The sequence below is a fragment of the Takifugu flavidus genome, chromosome 10, assembly GCF_003711565.1.
Source record: "Takifugu flavidus isolate HTHZ2018 chromosome 10, ASM371156v2, whole genome shotgun sequence".
NCBI classification, from domain to species: Eukaryota; Metazoa; Chordata; class Actinopteri; order Tetraodontiformes; family Tetraodontidae; genus Takifugu; species Takifugu flavidus.
Genome location: NC_079529.1, coordinates 9,679,893 through 9,698,815, shown reverse-complemented (window position 1 = coordinate 9,698,815; position 18,923 = coordinate 9,679,893). Strand labels below are relative to the sequence as shown.

At 41.2% G+C, this 18,923-nt stretch overlaps 3 protein-coding genes across 6 annotated transcripts; 2 read left to right on the top strand and 1 right to left on the bottom strand.

Annotated features, from left to right (window-relative positions):
• Positions 1-127: 127 nt before the first annotated feature.
• On the bottom strand, positions 128-8,300 carry LOC130532252 (grainyhead-like protein 2 homolog). The gene is made up of 15 exons (XM_057044741.1): positions 8,025-8,300; positions 7,226-7,412; positions 6,739-7,149; positions 6,605-6,660; positions 5,539-5,794; positions 5,324-5,435; positions 4,343-4,437; positions 2,234-2,395; positions 2,093-2,150; positions 1,826-1,965; positions 1,706-1,743; positions 1,437-1,522; positions 1,254-1,339; positions 1,114-1,175; positions 128-740 (listed from the first exon to the last, which is right to left on the bottom strand). The coding sequence occupies exons 1-15, from the start codon at positions 8,036-8,038 to the stop codon at positions 626-628; spliced, it is 1,878 nt and encodes a 625-aa protein (XP_056900721.1). The 5' UTR covers positions 8,039-8,300; the 3' UTR covers positions 128-625.
• A 76-nt stretch (positions 8,301-8,376) lies between these two features.
• LOC130532254 (zinc finger protein 706-like) lies at positions 8,377-11,236 on the top strand. Of its 4 annotated transcripts, none has more exons than XM_057044745.1 (3): positions 8,377-8,580; positions 9,672-9,820; positions 10,278-11,236. In XM_057044745.1, exons 1-3 carry the CDS (start codon positions 8,535-8,537, stop codon positions 10,371-10,373), a joined length of 291 nt encoding a protein of 96 aa, XP_056900725.1. In that variant the 5' UTR covers positions 8,377-8,534; the 3' UTR covers positions 10,374-11,236. The 4 variants fall into 4 exon arrangements, with proteins under 4 accessions (XP_056900725.1, XP_056900728.1, XP_056900727.1 ...); XM_057044748.1 differs by having other exon boundaries at positions 8,435-8,561; XM_057044747.1 differs by lacking the exon at positions 8,377-8,580 and adding an exon at positions 8,702-8,912 and having other exon boundaries at positions 9,630-9,820.
• Positions 11,237-13,068: 1,832 nt separating this feature from the next.
• Positions 13,069-18,694, top strand: LOC130532363 (14-3-3 protein beta/alpha-1-like). Its single transcript, XM_057044990.1, has 6 exons — positions 13,069-13,205; positions 15,825-16,115; positions 16,335-16,458; positions 16,897-17,060; positions 17,162-17,257; positions 17,847-18,694. Exons 2-6 carry the CDS (start codon positions 15,834-15,836, stop codon positions 17,895-17,897), a joined length of 717 nt encoding a protein of 238 aa, XP_056900970.1. The 5' UTR covers positions 13,069-13,205; positions 15,825-15,833; the 3' UTR covers positions 17,898-18,694.
• Positions 18,695-18,923: the final 229 nt, after the last annotated feature.

Here is an 18,923-nt window from a genome sequence, read left to right as displayed (position 1 = left end):
ACTTATTCTCCCTGCATGCCATTGTGATGCACTTGCCATGCTCTGTCAAGGCCGGTTGGTCCCATAATAATGTTGTTGGCAGTAATTTGAAAATGTTTTATATCAAATGCAACAAGACAAGAGCACATACTTATAAAACTACATTTATTGACTCGTTTAAAAGATTGTACATCATGCTGTGTCAGGTGTAAATAGTGCAGTTATTCTCAGCAAAGGATGTAGAACCAACTTATAAATATTTTAGACTTGAGATGAAAAGCAACAAACACTCAGAAGAAACAAAAAAATAACCCGTTTAACAGCCTCATGGAGACCTGACGTGTTGTTTCTTTGTTCAGTTAAAGAGTAAGAAACAACGGCCACAGGAATATGAAGAATGGTGAAATGATTTTTAAAAGAACAACCTCTCCGTCAGAGGACAGGCCATAATCCAGGACTGCTGATTACAATTACATGAAAAAGTCAAAGCTCTCCGAGAACGAGTGCACGTCAGCTCATCACAGGACGGCAGAGCCCACTCAACCTCCTCAGACACATGCTGGTGCTGTTACCTCCTAAAGACAGTTTTTAATCCATGGGTGGGCTTCGGTCCGATGACTACAGGTGAGCAAAGTGCTAAAACCCCTCAAATCTCAGACAGAGTGACACGAAAGGAGTCTGCTGCGCTCTCTATACCCAGGATGAAGGTGTCTTCATTTGAGTATTGTTGGATGATGTTGTCGTCCATGTTCACTAGGACCCTGGCCAAGATGAAACAGGTGACAAATAAATGACTTGGTTGTTTCTTTCTGGTCTTTAAAGAAAAAGAAAATCGGTTGTAAAAAGCCAGAGCTACTTTTGGAACCCTGCACTGCCCCCTAGAGGCCGCTCTACCATTTATATTTGTTATTTACTGAATGGTGCTCACCACCTGGTTTTAACTCAGCAACAAGGTAAGAGGGTCTTCCCTGATGATGCAACCGTATTCCGAGATGGATCCAATTAAAACAGGGAGCAGGGTATGATATGATCAACACTGACCCTACTTTGCACGTAGATACATCTCTATTATTCTATGTATAAGAAAAATGTACAGGATGAAAAGACAAGATTGCATTTCACATGTCAACTCACCCTTTCTTGCTTTTTTGGTAGACTTTGGCTTTGTCGACTGGGACTGAATACTTTTCTGAGATCTGTGGAGGGTATCCAACAATCCCAAAGTGTCATATGTGGTTATTGTCTCCGATTAAACAGTAAAAACTGATACTAACCGCCTCCATCAGAGCTTTGAGGGTCGGGCTGTGCAACATCAGGGCATCGAACACTTCATCACACTCCTTCCTCACGTACAGCAGGACTAATGAGGAGTGGAGCAAATATTGAACAACATCGCTGGTGAGTCGGTCGATCAGTTATCAAGACAATGAAAAATGTGCGGCGGGGCTTTCACAAACCTTTTCTGTCCTGCTCAACTTTGCACTTCTTTGAAGGAGGCAGACAAGCATCTTCCTCACAGGACATCCTTTTCACCAGAACACTCCTGACACAAACACACACCACAGTGGTGACTTTTAATGTACCGGTATATACAATATGGCTACATGCTAATATTACTTGACCTCATATAGAAAGGTAAAGGTAAAGCATATGGATTTATGCAATAATTAATTAAGAAGATGATTGTAAAATTCCTTGAATGTCAGACCAGCAGCAGGAGCCTCACCCATCTCTGTTGACCTCCTCAGTGTTGACAGCAAATACCTGCATAGATTGATAATACAGTCATTTAGCACCTCAGGACTGTAACTGTGTGTTTGTATGGGAAACACTCAAGTGTGTTCACCTGTCCAGCCCTCTGCAGGTTCCCAAAGTAGACATCAGGAATGAAGAGGACAGGCTGAGAGTCCAGGTCGGTCACTGGCTTCAGCAGGGTGCTATCAGCTCGCTTAATGGGTGAGGTCTGCCCGATAGTGCTGTTTTTCCCTAATCCAGAGAGGACATGGCATCAAAATCAATTCAATCGAGCTTCGTGGGAGACCGCAGAGCTCTGCTGTGGTTTCCTGAACCATTTATCAGGCACACATTATTTCTGTCGTTATTTTTAGCCAACCTTTAGTTCTCCTCCTGAGCTGCTTCTTCTCCTCATCGCGAAGCTTCCTTTCAGCACCCTATAAAACAGACAGGCAGCTGAATGAACGGAACCACCACAATATAGCCATCTAATTCTTGATCACACTTCTGCCATCTCCACCTTGTCACAGAAGACCTTCATCTGAGCGAAGGCCCTGTGGATGGGCCTGCTGCCGCTGCCGCTGTTGTAGCTGTAGGTGTCAATCTGGATTATCAGGGGCATCCCCTTCACACCTTTCTGTGAGGAGAAGTCCGTGCTCAGACAGTTGACAGAGATGAACACCTACAACAGGAGAACAAGATTCAAATCAGAGTCCGTTTCTGATTCTCTGTCATAAATAAAGTCAGTGTTGCTTATTTACTTAAATATAAAAGTGCTAGGCATTCTACCAGCAACTAATACAATTGTAAATCAATAGATTTAAAAGCTTATGGTCTGTCCGATTCTGAAGTCAAACAAAATGCAATGCTGCACAGCTGATCTGGTTCATCTTTGGTGCAATATCAGGAGAGAACCGCATAAACTCAAGTCATAAGCTGACACACATTGTGAGCAGCAGTAGGAGCGGTTAATGATTCCTCAAGATACAAGATATAAACATAATTAGAGACTGTAATGAAAAAAAAAACCATAATAACATGTGAGGAAAGTTCCAGTTTTTCAGGGTTGATGGCCCGAGGTCGGGAGGCAAACAGGCAAAAATTATTATCATGGTTTGGCAGCAATTTTCCCACTACGCAACAGCAGCAGCAACAGCGGCAACAGTGGCAACAGTGGCGTGTCTGAACATGCAGAGGTGCTGATGGCTGGAAAGGCCTGAAGCACAAATGAGCCTCCTACACACCTCCACAACGTTTCACCTCCACAGACTGATGCCATTCACCCAGAAGCAATGGTCCCCCTGCTGCTAGTGTGTGTGTGTGTGTGTGTGTGTGTGTAGGAGGTTTGTTATGTTTACACAGTGCTCATGTATGAGCATTCATGTTTTCCTGAAAAGAAAAGGGTTCAAGAGGGCTTTTTTAAGTGGCTGTTCAGAGCTCAAACAGGCATTAACAAACTGTAGGAAGCCTCCAACCGGATCATTCACAACAAAACACTGTCCTGACATCATATCTGTATTTTCTTCATCTTTTGCCATTTTACTGCTTTAATGGGGACAAATTCACTCACATCACAGCTAATGTACAGTAAAAATTCAGCTAAGCCTGGTGGGAACATTCAACTGTCTAATAGCTGTTCAGAACCAAATTCAACTGAAACATGTAGACTTCATTTAAAAAAAAAAAAAAAAAAGATAATAATCCCCAGTGGGGCATAAGGTGGAACTTTTCTAAATAATCGAATCATGGAGCTAATTAAATGACAAAAATCACTGAGGCTGCTCTTCTGATATGGCACTCAAAACAAATCCCAGGACACATCAGAAAGAAAAAGACCTGTGCTGGACAACTCAGCACTAAAAAGTTGCAATAAAATTAACTAAAACAAAGTGAAGAGTAAGTCTTAGCAGCACTTTCCTCTCCCACAATGGGGCTGTTAGAAAAGTGCATTCCAGTTAAATGAGCTCCATGAGCCACCTCCTGGGGCCAAACACCTAGAGGGTGGGCTGATGCTGCATGTGGGTGTGGATTAGCTTACACATGTTCTGCAATTTGACTTTTCCCCTCCGTCCCATTTTGACAAATGCTTTGAAATCTGAGCATCTTATCAAACTTTGATGCCGTCTCCACAGTCGGCAAAGCCACAGATTCTCCCTTTCACATGAAGGGCGGAGCCGGATGAAAGCCCCGTTACTAACCCTGAGGTGTCAAGAGGGGATAATAGAAGATGCAGACACACGTCTCAACAACTGAGAGATCTTGTGGGGTGTTTCATTTCAGCAATCTTTCCCCAGTTGGCTCCAAAGTAGCAGCGGAATAAAATAACCATAACCAAGGTTAGTTCACATAACCAAGTTAGTTCCTGAGAAGGTGAAGTTAAAATAAACAGAACACTTTCACACAGGCTCTATTACATTAATCAGGTATTACCTCATAAAGTAACATGTCTGAACACACACACTCACACACTCTGTAATCAGCTGGTCTGGACACTGAATTGTTGTGTGGATGATGTTGCAACAAGGATCAGCCCGACTGAGACCATAGTGTCAATGTGTTGACAACAGAGCACAGAAAAAGGCCTGAATGACCAGTTTTACCTGGTTTTAAAATTATTCCATTATTTTACCTTTGCTTCCTCTCTGACGTCCCATGTGAAGGAGACGGCGTTGTAGGCAATTTCCTCCACATTCCCGATAGTGCTGAAGCTCTCTTTATAGTCGGCTGTAGGTGAAACAAAGATAGATAGCGGTCACAATACCACTCAACGGCTCAGTCTAGTGAGGTGGATAATTATTTTGCTATTCAATACACCTGTCCCATTTTCCTTTACAATTTTACAATGTTCATGTTTTCTGGTTAACATTCACTCAATGGAGCAATAAATCCTCTACTGGAGAGCATATATCACAACATATGTCAGTTTCTGTCATCGGGACAGTGTTTTATCGCTGAATCAGCTCATCCATTATCCACTAAAACTTTGTATAGTTCCTTTACTCTAACCAATACCAAATGAGAATGAACCATTATTTTGAATTCCTAAGTGAGTAACGTGGGCTAATATCCACTCATAGATGATAGATTATACCAGGGTACTGGCATCGACTTGCCACAAACAGCACCCATTTCTGAAATCTCCCTTCATTCCACAGGTAGTGAACCACAGGCTGAGGCCTGCTTCGTGTTGACTGTGTGGGCCTCAGCCCAGAACCCCGCCTATTTCTTCTCTTAACGTCTATGCAAATAGAGTCAGTGGGCGTCTCTCCCTACAGCGCTGCTGTGGGAATCAGGCATTGACAGTTAAGTCTGGTTTTACCTCAGGATACATGACTCAAAGCAAGATTGCAATTCTCTCAACAGTTGTTAGCATATGGCTAACAACAGGCTAGAAGTGTGGGTCTGTCCTTAAGTGTGTGAGGTTGTCCTCCAAACACAATGCAGCTAATCATTTATCTTGAAATAGGCCTTTTAAAACCCTCTCACATTAGCAGATACATGCTGGACGGTGGATGATTTAAATGCAATAGTCAACACACTCTTTCTGTTTGAGGATCTATTCCCCATCATCACACTTTGGATATGATTTGACTTAAACGTCTGCCAATACCAATATCCAGGACTCTCTGTTTAGCCGTGTGCTGACGAGAGTGCCAGTATTTCCAATTCTTAAGCTGCTCATCTCGGCACTTGTCCTCCCCGAACACGACCATGATTACACTCTGAAAACAAAGAGCAAAGATAAACAATACACAGTATTACAAAACACAATTCTATTAAATAAAAACACACAACTTTTCATTTGTTCTTTCAGGTGTCACCCACCTGAACAATACTATCTTGTTTCAGTTCCGAAACTCCCACGGCATACTGGTCACAGCTGGATGGACTCCCATCAGGCCTGTGTGTGGCTGTCAGGTCGCGCTGCATCTTACCTCTGAGCTGAGATAGGCATGATGGGAAATCGGACATCGAGAGCGTCAAAGGATAGAACTGGCCCCGGTTCAGGTAAGCCATGGGTCCTTCCCCCTGCCGCGGCCGCAGGGACATGCTCGCTTCCAGACTGTACTGGAAACCATCACTGAAATAACAGGAACACATTTGAGACCCTCGGGGGGAAAAAAACATCAGTTTTGAGACAGTACTGCACAGCAATGCAAGATAACTGGCTTATCAGGGAAATAATTGTGGCTTCATGGGTGAATTCCTGATCACCTTGTTTTACCCACAGATAGGTTGATAAAACTGTTTAATTTGCAGTCTGATACTGTGGTGATTTGCTCTTCCAGCAGGTTATTTTTCTTCCTTGTGAGCAGTGTTATAGAGACTAAACTCTTGGGTGGAGGATACAAAATAGGCCCAGCCATAACTTGCTCGCTGTGGGGTGGATGACGATAAAAGGAATGATTGTAATTATTATAATCATTTTTTTTGCTGAATTTGATGTTGCCCAAGCTAAAGAAAAACCACTGCAAGGATAGTCATGTGACATGTTCTCCAGTTAAATCAAAACTAAAAATAAAACCTTTAGACAGCATTAAACAGGTTCAACAAGAGTTTTTCTGGGGAAAAAAAACAACTGAGCTAGAGTCAGTTACTCCTGTTTTTACCAACAGTTCTGTTTGGCTATCCTTGAGCAGAATTATCCAAAAATAAAAATGCAGAACAACAAAATTAATGAAAATCAACAAAATAGCGAGAAAATAGTGAACGCGCCATAGAAGACGATGCTAAATACTGGTGCACATCCAGGATTTTCTCTTCTGAGTAGACATTTTTGCCAAACCACATTAGGTCCAAAGCAGGAAAGACATTTAATTTCTGCAACAAAGAAAATATTCGTATTTTGTCCTGATACTGTCTCGGTAGTTATCAATGAAAACTCACTTACTTTCGGGTACCATGGTGGAAATCACCTACTCCTGAAAAGGGACTTATCTGATATGCCTGTAAAGAAAAAGGCAATGGTGAAATGGAGAGAGCTGCGAATGATGGAGGGGCAAAATCCACTCTAACAAACCCCACCTCTCCTGCGGAACTATCATTAGTGCTGTCTGGAGCGCTTCTTTGCTCATTTTTCAGGAACCCAGCGACGGGAAAGTCACTTTGCCCATACACAATCCTTATCGGCTCTTCTTGGAAGGCAGCTCCAGAACAGGCCACTCCCACTGACATTGCGCTTTCTGTCTTGACCAGAGGTAGCCCACCTCCGCCCTTTCCATCGCCTCCTCTGGACTGTCCAGTGGGGTAAGGAGAGCTATATTTGGACCCCTGATGTTCTGCATTGCTGCTGTTGAGGGATAGGTTGACAGGCATGGATCGGAGAGCCTGAAGATGGTGATCGAGCATCTCCAGGCCACCACAGCTGTCAGGCCCACCGGCAGAAACAGCCGTAGGTTTAACACCACTGGATACTTGTCTCCTCTCTCTGGGAACCTGAAAATATTGAAGCAATTATACCATATGAGATCTGAAACAATTCATTTTGACTGAAATGTCACACTTTCCAGACCTTGTAGAAGTCGTAGAGCAGGCTGAGCGCTGCAGCACTGTCTTCATCCCCATTAATGCTCATCATGGCTTTAGTGGCAGCTGTCAGGGGGTTCTCCAGGTAGCTCCTCCATGCATCATCGTCACTGTTACTCCCTCTGCGTGACTGTGCAGCCACCTCATTTGGTACAACCACCACCAGACGCTTACTAATGGGATGAAGGGATTACTAAGGATCGGCAACTTTGCAAGAATTTGGTTTTGCCAAGCCACAAAGTCTGCCCGAGGCTGTTTCTCACAAAATTTCAATAGAATTGTCCAGCTCTGGTGGCATGTATTGTGCAAGTTCAACTGCTTGTATGTTCCATTTAATTCAACAAAAGATCAGGTAAATTCAATTTTTGTAAGAAAAGAGAATTGTCTCGTTAAGAACGTTTTATCAACTGTCAACCATTGAATATAAAAGAGAAATCAAAAGTGGAATTAAAATTATTAATTGTATAAACAATCACATTTTCTTTACAATGAGTGTTAATCCAGGTGTTTAAAAACTAAACCAAGTTAATATGGCTTCTATGAAACGTCACTCAAAAACATAACTGCACTTTTAAACTCACATTGCAGTGAAATCGGGCAGTTCATTTCCATTAATTTGATATCTATTTTATTACAGTGGGTGCCTTCATTCAGAGTTTGCCTTAATTTGCATTTACGTAAAGGAACGGTGCAGAATTAAACCAGTGCCATAAACTGTTCAACATCTGGGTTTTATTTCAACTGACAGAAGTTACAGCCCGACACATGGAGGAGTTTACTCTTACCTGTCCAGGTCCATGACTCTCCCGAGAAACTGGACTTTCTAGTTAGTGCAGGTAAGTTTGAGAGAATAGAAGAAGCACAAGATCCTGGCTCTCCTTAACTTTAAACAATCAACAAAAACACAAGCGACTATGAGTCCTGAAAGGAAATCTGACCCCGCGTTAAAATAATCTACATCTCGTCCAGGAAACTGATTGACAACCCGTTTCGCAACGTTGGTAAATTAAGAGATGGGTTTTGCAGCAGTACCTAAAAAGAGCAGAATAAACAAGGAAGCGAGAGAGGCCCTTCTGATTGGTTGGATGTTGCCACAGGTGGCTCAGTCGGCCTGCCATTGGTTAAAAACCTCATGGCCGGAAATCGACACCGATTTCACTGAAAAGTGGCTATCGTATTATCTGGCACCAAAGTAATCTTTTTAGGTCGATGTTGGTTCTTAACAGTTTGGTTTTTTATTGGATAATGCCAATATTAGCAAGTCAGATAGACTGCTATGTGTTACTAGTTGAAAAATGATTCCACGACTCCAGCACAGATATGTAAGAGGGAAAATTGATGGTAATTAGCATTGTGACATCTTGTGGCGGGAACTTGGTTTTACACCGTATAGAACGGAGATTTTTTTCAAAAGTTTACTGTTTGTCCTGCGTTTTTTTAACTATCTGGGGAAACTGGGAGAAAGCTATGTTTACTTTTGAAGTCTGTAATTTGCGGTAGTGTATATGTAGTTGTTATAGCTCCGACCATACGCTATAGCACCTGAAGGCATCTTACTGTATGGTTTGCGCATGCGTATTTAAGACCCCCTCTCTTAGAGGAAGGAAGTCCAGAAGCCTAAATTTAAAACCAATTTTAGTGGATATCTTCGTTAAGACATTTGTTTTTCACTGGTAAGACGTTTGCAGCTAATGTAGTATGGCGCTCCACGGCTACCTATTATCGTTTTAATTGTGTCTAAATGTTTATGGTTTGGTTTTTTTAGCTTTATATTTTGTCGTGCACCCGGCTAATGTTAAAGCTCCCGGCTTTTAGTTACTAGGAAATGAGATTAAGTTGTTTTTGCTCTGTTGATACAGAGATGTATTTGCGCATTCGATTAGCGACGATTAACGTAAACACTGTGACTAACACTTCTAACCGAGTCACTTTCGATGCTGTGTCTTATTTAATATCTAATATTAGATATCTAATAACGCTAGCATTTGACAGGATGATAAGCGATCTAATGGAAATCGCAGTGAAAAGAGCCAACATATACTGTATTTACTTGTGCTTTAATGAGAAAATAGTTGATATCATTGCAATAGAATGCTTTTGAGTTCTCATGTATGCCGCTATAAAGATGAAGTGTGTTGATCTCCCCCGTGTCACTGCCAGTCATATATATATATATATATATATATTACATATGCAATGACCTCGTTCTATCTATCATGTGCATATGAAGTTTTAACATCTGCAGCGTGCTTTTCTTCTGGGAAATTTGTGTGTTAATAGCCTTGTCCTTGTGACCCAAAAAGTGTTGATTAACCTAATTTTATGTTCATAACCAGTGCTCTCTTCCTGCAAGTCTTATTTCACGGATTTTCTTGCCTGTTCGCCATAAGACTGCTGTCCAGTCAGCATCCTTTATGGGTTTCCCTCCGCAGGTGTAGCATCAGATATGACCCGCGGGCACCAGAAGCTGCAGGCCCAGCAGAAGAATGCCAAAAAGCAAGCAGACATCAAGAAAGGCAAAGGCCATGACCAAAAGGCAGCAGCCAAGGCAGCTTTGGTGTACACATGCACAGTCTGTAGGGTATGTGCTTTGAACGTTAGACGAGTAGTGAATTCTTCTTTTCTCATCAAAAAAAAAACAAGGAGATGACTCATTTGACTGAAAATTTTTACTGGATTGAGGAACTTCATAATCTCTGTTACATCCTAAATTGTTTTGACTTAAACTGTTACTCAGAATGGTTAATATCTTGCATTGTACATGTTAGAGACATATATGTGTCTTCTCGGGGTCTTTACCCCTTTCTGATGCCCTTATGGAAGTGCACGATCATCTTAAATGTACACCCTATGACTTTAGACCTACTGTCATTAAATCTGTGGCACTTTGCAGGCTTCTAAACCACTTTATTTACACAACTAATGACCAGATTTTGATCTTTATGGTCAGTTTGAGGAGGAGATACTTAATGAATGAATTTCTAAGACATTGCTATTTTTTAAATGCAGATTTCCCCCCTTTCAAATGCTTTTTCCAGACACAAATGCCAGACCCGAAGACCTTTAAGCAGCACTTTGAAAGCAAGCATCCAAAGTCCCCGATGCCACCAGAGTTGGTTAATGTGGAAGCATAAAGGTCACCTTTCTAACAGTAAGATAGATGAGGCTACTATAGTTGCAATCTTTCATAAGAAATATTTTGAAGTGCAACATAAATAATTGTTAATAATGCTTTATTGGTTCCAGTAATTATGTAGGAAAGGTCCTGAGAAAAAGCTCTGAATTTTGAAGCAATCGTAACTTGCACTAAATAGGTTGAGGAAAAAAATGTATTCATGACTTAACCCACTAAACATCTAAGTTTAATCTACTAAGAAGCCCAAAATAAAAGCATTTTTTTGTTTGGGAATATGTTGGTTACTTACCGGTTTAAACGGTCTCTTCATCATCATTTAAAAACACTAATGTCGTGGAGTTTATATCCCAATAGACGTCTAAATGCATCTTGACTTCCATTCTGGACTTTATGTGATGCCACTAAGGTAACTAATTTGTAGCTAATTGTGATGTACTGAAGCAGTTAACTGGAGGAGAAATTTAGAGTCATCCTTGAGCAGTCATAAATGACAACACTGCTTAACTGCTCGCTGTCTGTCTTTGTAAATAAAAGGAATGTGATATAATTGTGCCCACTACTGTAATATACTTTATTATTCAAACTCCCCCATTTGCTGTTTTTCCCTAATCCTTTCATAGAGCAGCTCAGCATTTGAAGTCTAAACTGTATTATTGGTGGGGTTCTTTGTTTGTTTCCCATAGCACGCACCATAAAAAAAACCCTATGGTATAACTATAGTATCTGGACTATCACTGAGGTTGTATTACTGTGCTTAGAATGGACTGACTATGAGCCATGTTTTCACATTTCCAATAATTGTATCCAAGTCCATGCAATGTTATGTGTGGCCTTTTATTAAAGGTGATACTTTTCTATAAATTGTTTTGAAATTGGTTTATTTAATAAGCCTTAAATGAGGCTTTAGACAGGGTAAGGGTGCGGGGCTCATTTCCACACATATCATGACCTACATCTGTATCACCAAAGTTTAATCCTCTGTTCCTTGGCACATTATCATCATTTCCTGAAATTTTAATTAGAAGCTGTTCTTCAATTTTTGAGATATTCTGTTCCCAAACAGACTGACTTATAAATGCCAGCTGTCAAATAACCTCCTTGGCAGAGGTAATTAATTCACAAGTGGAAAATCACTGGTTCTAATATCTGAAATCTAAAACCAATGGAAGTGACAATGTGCTATTTCAGTTGCTTCTGCTCTTACTTAAAAAGCTTTCATTGGATAGAGATTGAAGATTTACTTTTGACATATAGTCGCAAGAATACCAGGCTTTTAATCAACATATACATCAGTGATGACTTTGGGTTTGAAACACTTCTCTAACCACATTCTTACTTGCAGTTCAAGTGATTCCAATCATTACATAAATCCTTCCTTTAAAATGTGGACTTTAGTTTGCAAGCTTCAAGACATCAACTGACTCAGAACTCGCCTAACCAGTTTGCTTCCTTTACTTGAAGTCCGGGGTGCCACACCCTTCCTGGATCTTGCTTGAGAGAGAGGAACCCGTAGTTTTTGAGCACTTTTCTTCATGCATTTTACACATTATTATCTGAGCTACTGTAAAATGGGTTACAAGCCTGAAATTATAGTCCAGTGGGAGAACATGTGACATGGCAAAAATAGCTTCCCTCTGGTTTTGACTAGTAGAAACAGTGGCTCATTAGGAAAAATACTCAAGCTACCCCTTTCCTGTACTTTATATTGCCTGAATATAGTCAAACATATATAGTATTTATAATCAATATCTAATAGGCATGCAACAGTGGAAAGAGCAACTGTTAGTCAAGGAAATACTTATTGATATGGGCTGCAAGATATAATCTGCAGAATATGAGACTAAACCTTCACAAATTGTTGCCATTATTTTTTTCACTGTGGATATATATGCAACTTTCGGATGATGATCAAATATAATCATTTATATTGACCACGTCCATGTGCAGACAGGGTACAAGGAATTCGAGACAGATTACACAATCATTACAAATTCAAAAACAAACATGTTTAGAGACAGACCTATTTTTTGGGGGGGGGGGGGGTTATTCATTCATGCATGCACAGGGTGACCCTTTGCAATGGTGCATGAAGGGAGAGGTGGAGTAATAGTAAAGACCAACAAGAAAAACCAGTTGGACGACTGAATGAGTTCCAGCACAAGAAAAACACACTGAAAAAAGAACTTTTTGTTTCACTGAACTGCTTTCTTGAATCGCTCTCTTTACACTACACATTTTTGCGCAACGGTGGCGTTGCTGTTCCGTGTGTCAGTAAGGTGATTCAGTGGGCAATCAAGCTAATTCAGTGGCAAATTAATAAAAGCAATCACTCAGCAATTGAAAGGTGGTGCCTATGCTGTGTCTAAATGTTTATATCCACTCTTGTCTTCCCATTCAGAAAATAATAGATACAATTTAAATGTGCTGGGCACAGTTTTGAATTATGATAAATTGTGTTCTCACAGACTAAAGGCATGTGGTACCTTGTCTTTTGCACAGTTGTTCTGAGCAGCTATTCATATAAAAATGTCATGTGTAAGGAGTTGTAAACATATGTAATTAGCTTCTGTCTATTTTTTCGTCACAAAAAAATGTGATAAAACATCGAACATACTAACGAGACGTTGACTTTGAAGTAACTGCAATAGAAAACTACTACTCCCATCATGCCTCGCTTTCAGTTTCCGGGAAACGTTTACGTCAGTAGCCCCCTTACTGGATGAAACTGATATGATTGGAGGGAAACCCCGTCGACTGCAGTCAGACTGACTGGCCGTAAGGATCAGCTGTAGGTTGCTACGCCGACATCGCAGCTACTTCAAACACTCAGGTATGACATTAGTTTTTAAACTTTGGGTTCATGGATTCCAAATCATCTCATTTTATTAAACCGTTCAGATAGAAAACGCTATTTTCTCCCGTGAGCCATGGCGCTACATTTAGCGGCGACTACCGTCACACCAAAGAACAATAGTTGACTGCACTTAGGGAGCCGTCTGATGCCTGGATTTGGCGTTTTGATGCAGCGGCAACCGTGATATACATTTGTTCAAATTGTTGAACGTGTTCCAGCTATTAATTTATCAGCCTGAGTGGGTGATGGCCCTGGGCGCTTAATAAACTCGAGCTTCGTTCTGCTCTCCTCCCCTCGTTTCAACTATTATAATCTAATGAGCTCATCGTCCCGCTGTCTGCTGCGAGTCGCGTTTTGGAGTACTTGTGGTTTTATTCGATTTTCAAAGACGAAATGGTGATTATCTACACATCTGTCCGAGAACGAATATCCGAAACAACCACCTTAACCATTTAGCAACACGAAATGTTTCGGTTCCGGTTTCAGATGGTTTGAATCTATGTGGTGTCATCGCAGCGTTTACTGGAACATTTTTGACAACCTTGGTAGCTCAGTAACGCTTGGCTTGGAATGCTTTTGTTTCAGGAAATAGTCGTCGCCATACTGGAACTGGGTCACGAGGCCCCCAATTTAAGAACACGGCTTAATACTTTTAAAACGCTACTGGATCTGGTTGTGTTAATCAATCCTATTATAGCATAAATGGATTTCTTCTCACGCCGACCAGATTCGCTTTTGTTTTAGGCGTTATCCTTTTAAAATGTGAACTTCCGCTTGGCAGAGCTACAGGTACGGGGATGGGTGTGGTGTGTCTGTGTTGGGACTCGGTGGGGCTGTTTTCACCTTGCCTCAACACGCGTTCGCGTCGGATCGAGAGCGGAGCAGGCGGCGAAGACGTGAGGAAAATGCACAGATGTCCACCAAAGCCAAAGTCACGGCTGCTGGCGAGCACATTCTGTCGTTTGCGAGGCGAAACCACGTCCCGGACGACACGTGAAGCGCCGCCTGTCGGCTTTACGTAATCAGTCCGCCGCGCGCTCTTTCAGACACCGGAACTTCCGCCATGAGCCCGCTGTACATACTCTGAACATTATACGAGCAAATACATCGCTGCAGCCAGTGTCAAATATTTAACTCGGTGGCGTTTCCTGTCCCACTTTGTAACTTTTGTTTCATCCCTGCATACGAAAGTGGTAGTTCCCTGTCCTGCTGTGTTCATTGTCCCCCCCCCCCGCGGTGAAAAATGATCTCCTCCCAATGCTGCTCACATACCAAGTATGGGAAAATGCTTCCGTGATGTTTTGACCTCACGGACAGTTTGTGCGTACACATCACGCAGTGTGGGAATATATGTATTTTGCAGTAAGGAGCCTTAAAATCAATTGCTCGTACTGTTCTATAGATATATAATTGCATACGCCGCATAAAGAGATCTATTCAAACACGGTCATTAGAGGAACCTCCACGCTGAGCTGGGCCCTTGTGATCACAGTCTTCAGTTGCTTTGTCTATTTTTGTATTCTGCAAAAGCGCACCCAATATTTCAGAATGTCTCTGGCTCACTGCACAAAGGTTGATTCAAGTCTTCCACCAAATGCAGCATTGGTCTTTAATCGCAGAGCCATTTTAAGTTATTTACTTGTTCTTATAAAATTCTGTGTATTTGGCTCAGGGCATCAAAGTGTGATGTATCATGTGAGTTGTTTTTACAGTGATGACAATTAAAATATTTGTGGTGGTACTGATCAGTGACCAGTTTGTTTTTGTGTCCTTTGTAACCTTTTGTTTTTCCAACATTATTTTCATTATTTCTACTTTGTGCATGCTGTTTTTAAATTAATGCAGAAATGCATTATGTCTTGGGATACTCGGCGAGGCTCATGTTGTGAACTCTGACACACTAACTCTTTGGGTCTTTGGATCCTGGTTATTGGGAGGGGTTCACTCATGCCAACCCAGTGACTCACTGACACATTCAACTGTCAAGTCATAAGCACCTTGCTCTTGTACTTAATCATTTGGTATTGCATGCATCATGATTATAAAGGTCACAACTTTACTAAAAACAGGCCCTCTATTTCTCAATTAACCTGAATTCATGGGTCACCAAGGGTGACGTGTATAAGACAGAAACACGGCAGGGGTTATCTGTTTTAATTCTAGAATTTTGATTGTCACCAAAGCTCTTTTTTTAATAATAAAAAAAAAACAGCTGTAACCTGAGTACTGCATAAAATGGTTTAAATGTATAAATGGTGATGGCCGTAGTTTGTAGAACCACTTAAACATGACAACGAGACCATTGTTCTGGTACATAGTCAGAATGGTATGTCTGCCCTCGCATTGCTCTGTAGAACACCAAGCATTCGGGCATTAGAACAAAGATATATTTACATATGAAATATTTAAGACCTCGCTATTTAATCTGATTGCTTGATTTTGGTGTAGTGTGAACGTATCGGATGCACAAATCTATTCTTTCTTTCCAGCCTGTGCTTTTCAATTTGTACTGAAATAATCAACGCTTGTTAAAATTTTGAAATGATGAGCTCGACTAATGTATGGATGTTCTTTTCTCTGTGTTCCTTCATCCAGTGAGCAGTCATGGTTGACCTCGTAGAGCAGGCCAAATTGGCTGAGCAGTGTGAGCGCTATGAAGACATGGCTGCTGCAATGAAAGCTGAGACCCAGAAGAATCCCCAGCTAGATGATGAGCAGCGAAACCTGCTGTCTGTGGCCTACAAGAATGTCGTGGGTGCGCGCCGTTCCTCGTGGCGTGTCATTTCCAGCATCGAACAGAAGAGCACTGATGATAAGAGTGCTGTTGCTAAGGAGTATCGGGAACAAATTGAGAAGGAGCTGGAAAGCACCTGCAACGAAGTGCTGGTAAAATAACATCACTTCACTTGGAGCTCTTAGGACTATTACTTTTATAAATGTTGAGTTGGTTTTAAGTGTATTAATCATGTGAAGTAAACTTAGCCCGCACCATTTTCTCCCCAAGACCTTCATAATGAGCGAACGAATGCAAAACATTGCATCTTTTTAATATGGTGAAGCCAAGTCATTTGCAAACATGTCCCATCTTCTATTTCTCTGCTACAGGAGCTGCTGGATGAGTATCTCATTCCTAAAGCTGTTTCTTTTGAATCCAAAGTCTTCTGTTTGAAAATGAAAGGAGATTACCACCGATATTTGGCTGAGGTAGCTTCAGGAGATGAGAGGAAAGGTAAGTTCAGTGTTTTCTGTTTTTGCATTTTTATTGGATATAATCTTTTGAAGTGACATTGGAAGCATCTGCATTAGCCCAATAAGATGATGTGCACAATGCCCGATAAAGGATGGGTTTAAAGTACAAGTACCTTCAAGGGCTTAATCATGTGTGGGTTTCAGGTGGGTGCTTAAATCACTTGAGCCTTCAGTAGTTGGTCTGATGGCTCAGTGCTACAATGTGCATTTGGATTGATTTAATAAATGTAGCTTAGAATGAACACTAGACGTGCATACTTAATTTTGGTCAGTACCTAATATTACGGCCTAAAATGCTTATAACGTTCTTATAATATTAGCAGATGTCAGTACTTTCCCATTTTGATTTTATGGGCTGCATCTTGATTGCTGATCTGCCCTCTGCCAATCATCATTGTCATCATTTGCTTTTCCTCAGCTACCATTGACAAATCAAAAGACGCCTACCAAAAAGCCTTCGATATCAGCAAAGAGAACATGCCTCCCACGCATCCCATCCGACTCGGCCTTGCCCTGAATTTCTCCGTTTTTTACTATGAGATTCTCAACTCGCACGAGGAGGCCTGCAAGCTGGCTAAGGGTGTATGTTCACAAAGTAGAAATCTTCTGAATACTTGATGTGACACAAGAAACCTGGAGGTGACTGTCATTTCAACAGTTAACGGTGTTCTGAATTTTCCCAGGCTTTTGACGAAGCCATTGCAGAACTCGACGGTCTTGGCCAAGACTCGTACAAAGATAGTATGCTAATCATGCAGTTATTGAGGGACAACTTGACGGTAGGGTTTTATTTTTATTGGCATGTTATTGTTTTTGTTTTTTAAACCTGTCTTCCACATCTCACAGCCTATCTGATAACATTCAAGTCCAGCTTGGCCGTTGTATTTTTAGTTGCTTCTGTTAACGGCGATCATGATGAGAGGGTCGATTGTCTCGGCTGCGAACAACACGAGTTATTATAAAAGGCGCAGCCAGTCTAATAAACTAAACTGTGCAGAATTTCATCTTCTGTGCATGTTGACAGAGATGACTCATCTTCTCACTGTGTTACACAATTCTGACCAGCAAGGTTGTCTCAGTTGGCTTCCTGCGCGCTGGAGCGTGAGCAAAATCCACCGTCCTTTGAAATCATGAAGAAGAAAATAATCACAGGGGCATGTGAAGAACTTTCAAACCCAAAAACAGGATTTGCCATGATCAAACTCGGAGCACTGCCAAACTTCAAAGTTGATTTCCTCATATTACCTTTGACCTAGGTTACTTTTAATTCCCCCCCCCCCCTTTTTGGTCTCCTCACATTTATTTGAATATGGATGTTGCCAAAATCCAGTATTTTGACTGTTTTTGGGGTTTTTTGTCCATTTTCAGCTGTGGACCTCTGATTGCCAGGGAGAGGATGGAGAAGAGAGCAACAACTAAGCCAGACCCAGGTCACCATCCCTGACTACCTGCCAGCATTTTAGCTCCTCCTCATGAATATCTTCAGAAGCACCATTTCATTATTGTCCAATTCTTCGTTTTCTCTGGTTCATTTTATTCCTTTGCTATGAATAGTTTGGGGAATTTGGGGGGTGCATTTTTAAATTATGTGGTTAAAGGGTCCAGGTAAACTTCTCTGGGGTGATTTTGTTGTCTCTCAACCTTGTGTGGGAATGGGTGTTGCATTCAAGTGGTGGTGGGCCAGTTTCCAGATCGTAAAGCCTTGGCAAGTTTATTTTTTACATTCTGATTGTTCTTCTGCATGTTCCCAGATAGCCAGACCCTGTCCTTTATTGTTTTGGGTTTTTTTTCAGTTTTTTTTTTTCAATATCAGTCATTTTCTTAACCTTGGAATGCTGTTACTCATCGGGGTAAAATGGGTAAAGACAATGAAGTTAAAATGGTTGCATGAGACAGGGCTGTTTATGGAACACACTTGCATTCCATTTCCTGTCCTTTTTTACTCTTCTGGGTTATCAGCTTTTGTATTTTCATGTAATGGTTAACATTCTTGAGAGCTAAAACGAGGAACAAAAAAGGCATACAGACTTATTTTTACGAGTGTTAGGAACTGTTAAGAGCAAATTCATGCTTATTTGGTTCTCCAAACATTATAATCTGATGTTGTAAGGTGGGCCAGCTGGGTTCACCTTTATAATTTTCCATAAGGACATTCAAGCATTACTGCTGCATATGGGTAAACCATGTCATTTACAATGAATAAAATATTGAGCCTACTGTTTGATTTTGAATTTATTTTCCCGGGAGGGGGGATCCTAAAGGACATGGTCAAAGTAGGAGTGTTAAAGAGAGACCGTTTAATGAGGGGGAAAATGAGCGGATCAGCTCAGGAAATAGAACCAACAAGAGATGAGTTTCATCAGTCCAATTCCTTTAAATCTCAATTTTAAACAATAACTTAAACATTTTTCTGCTTTGTGAATCTACCCATAGGTTGTCTGAAAT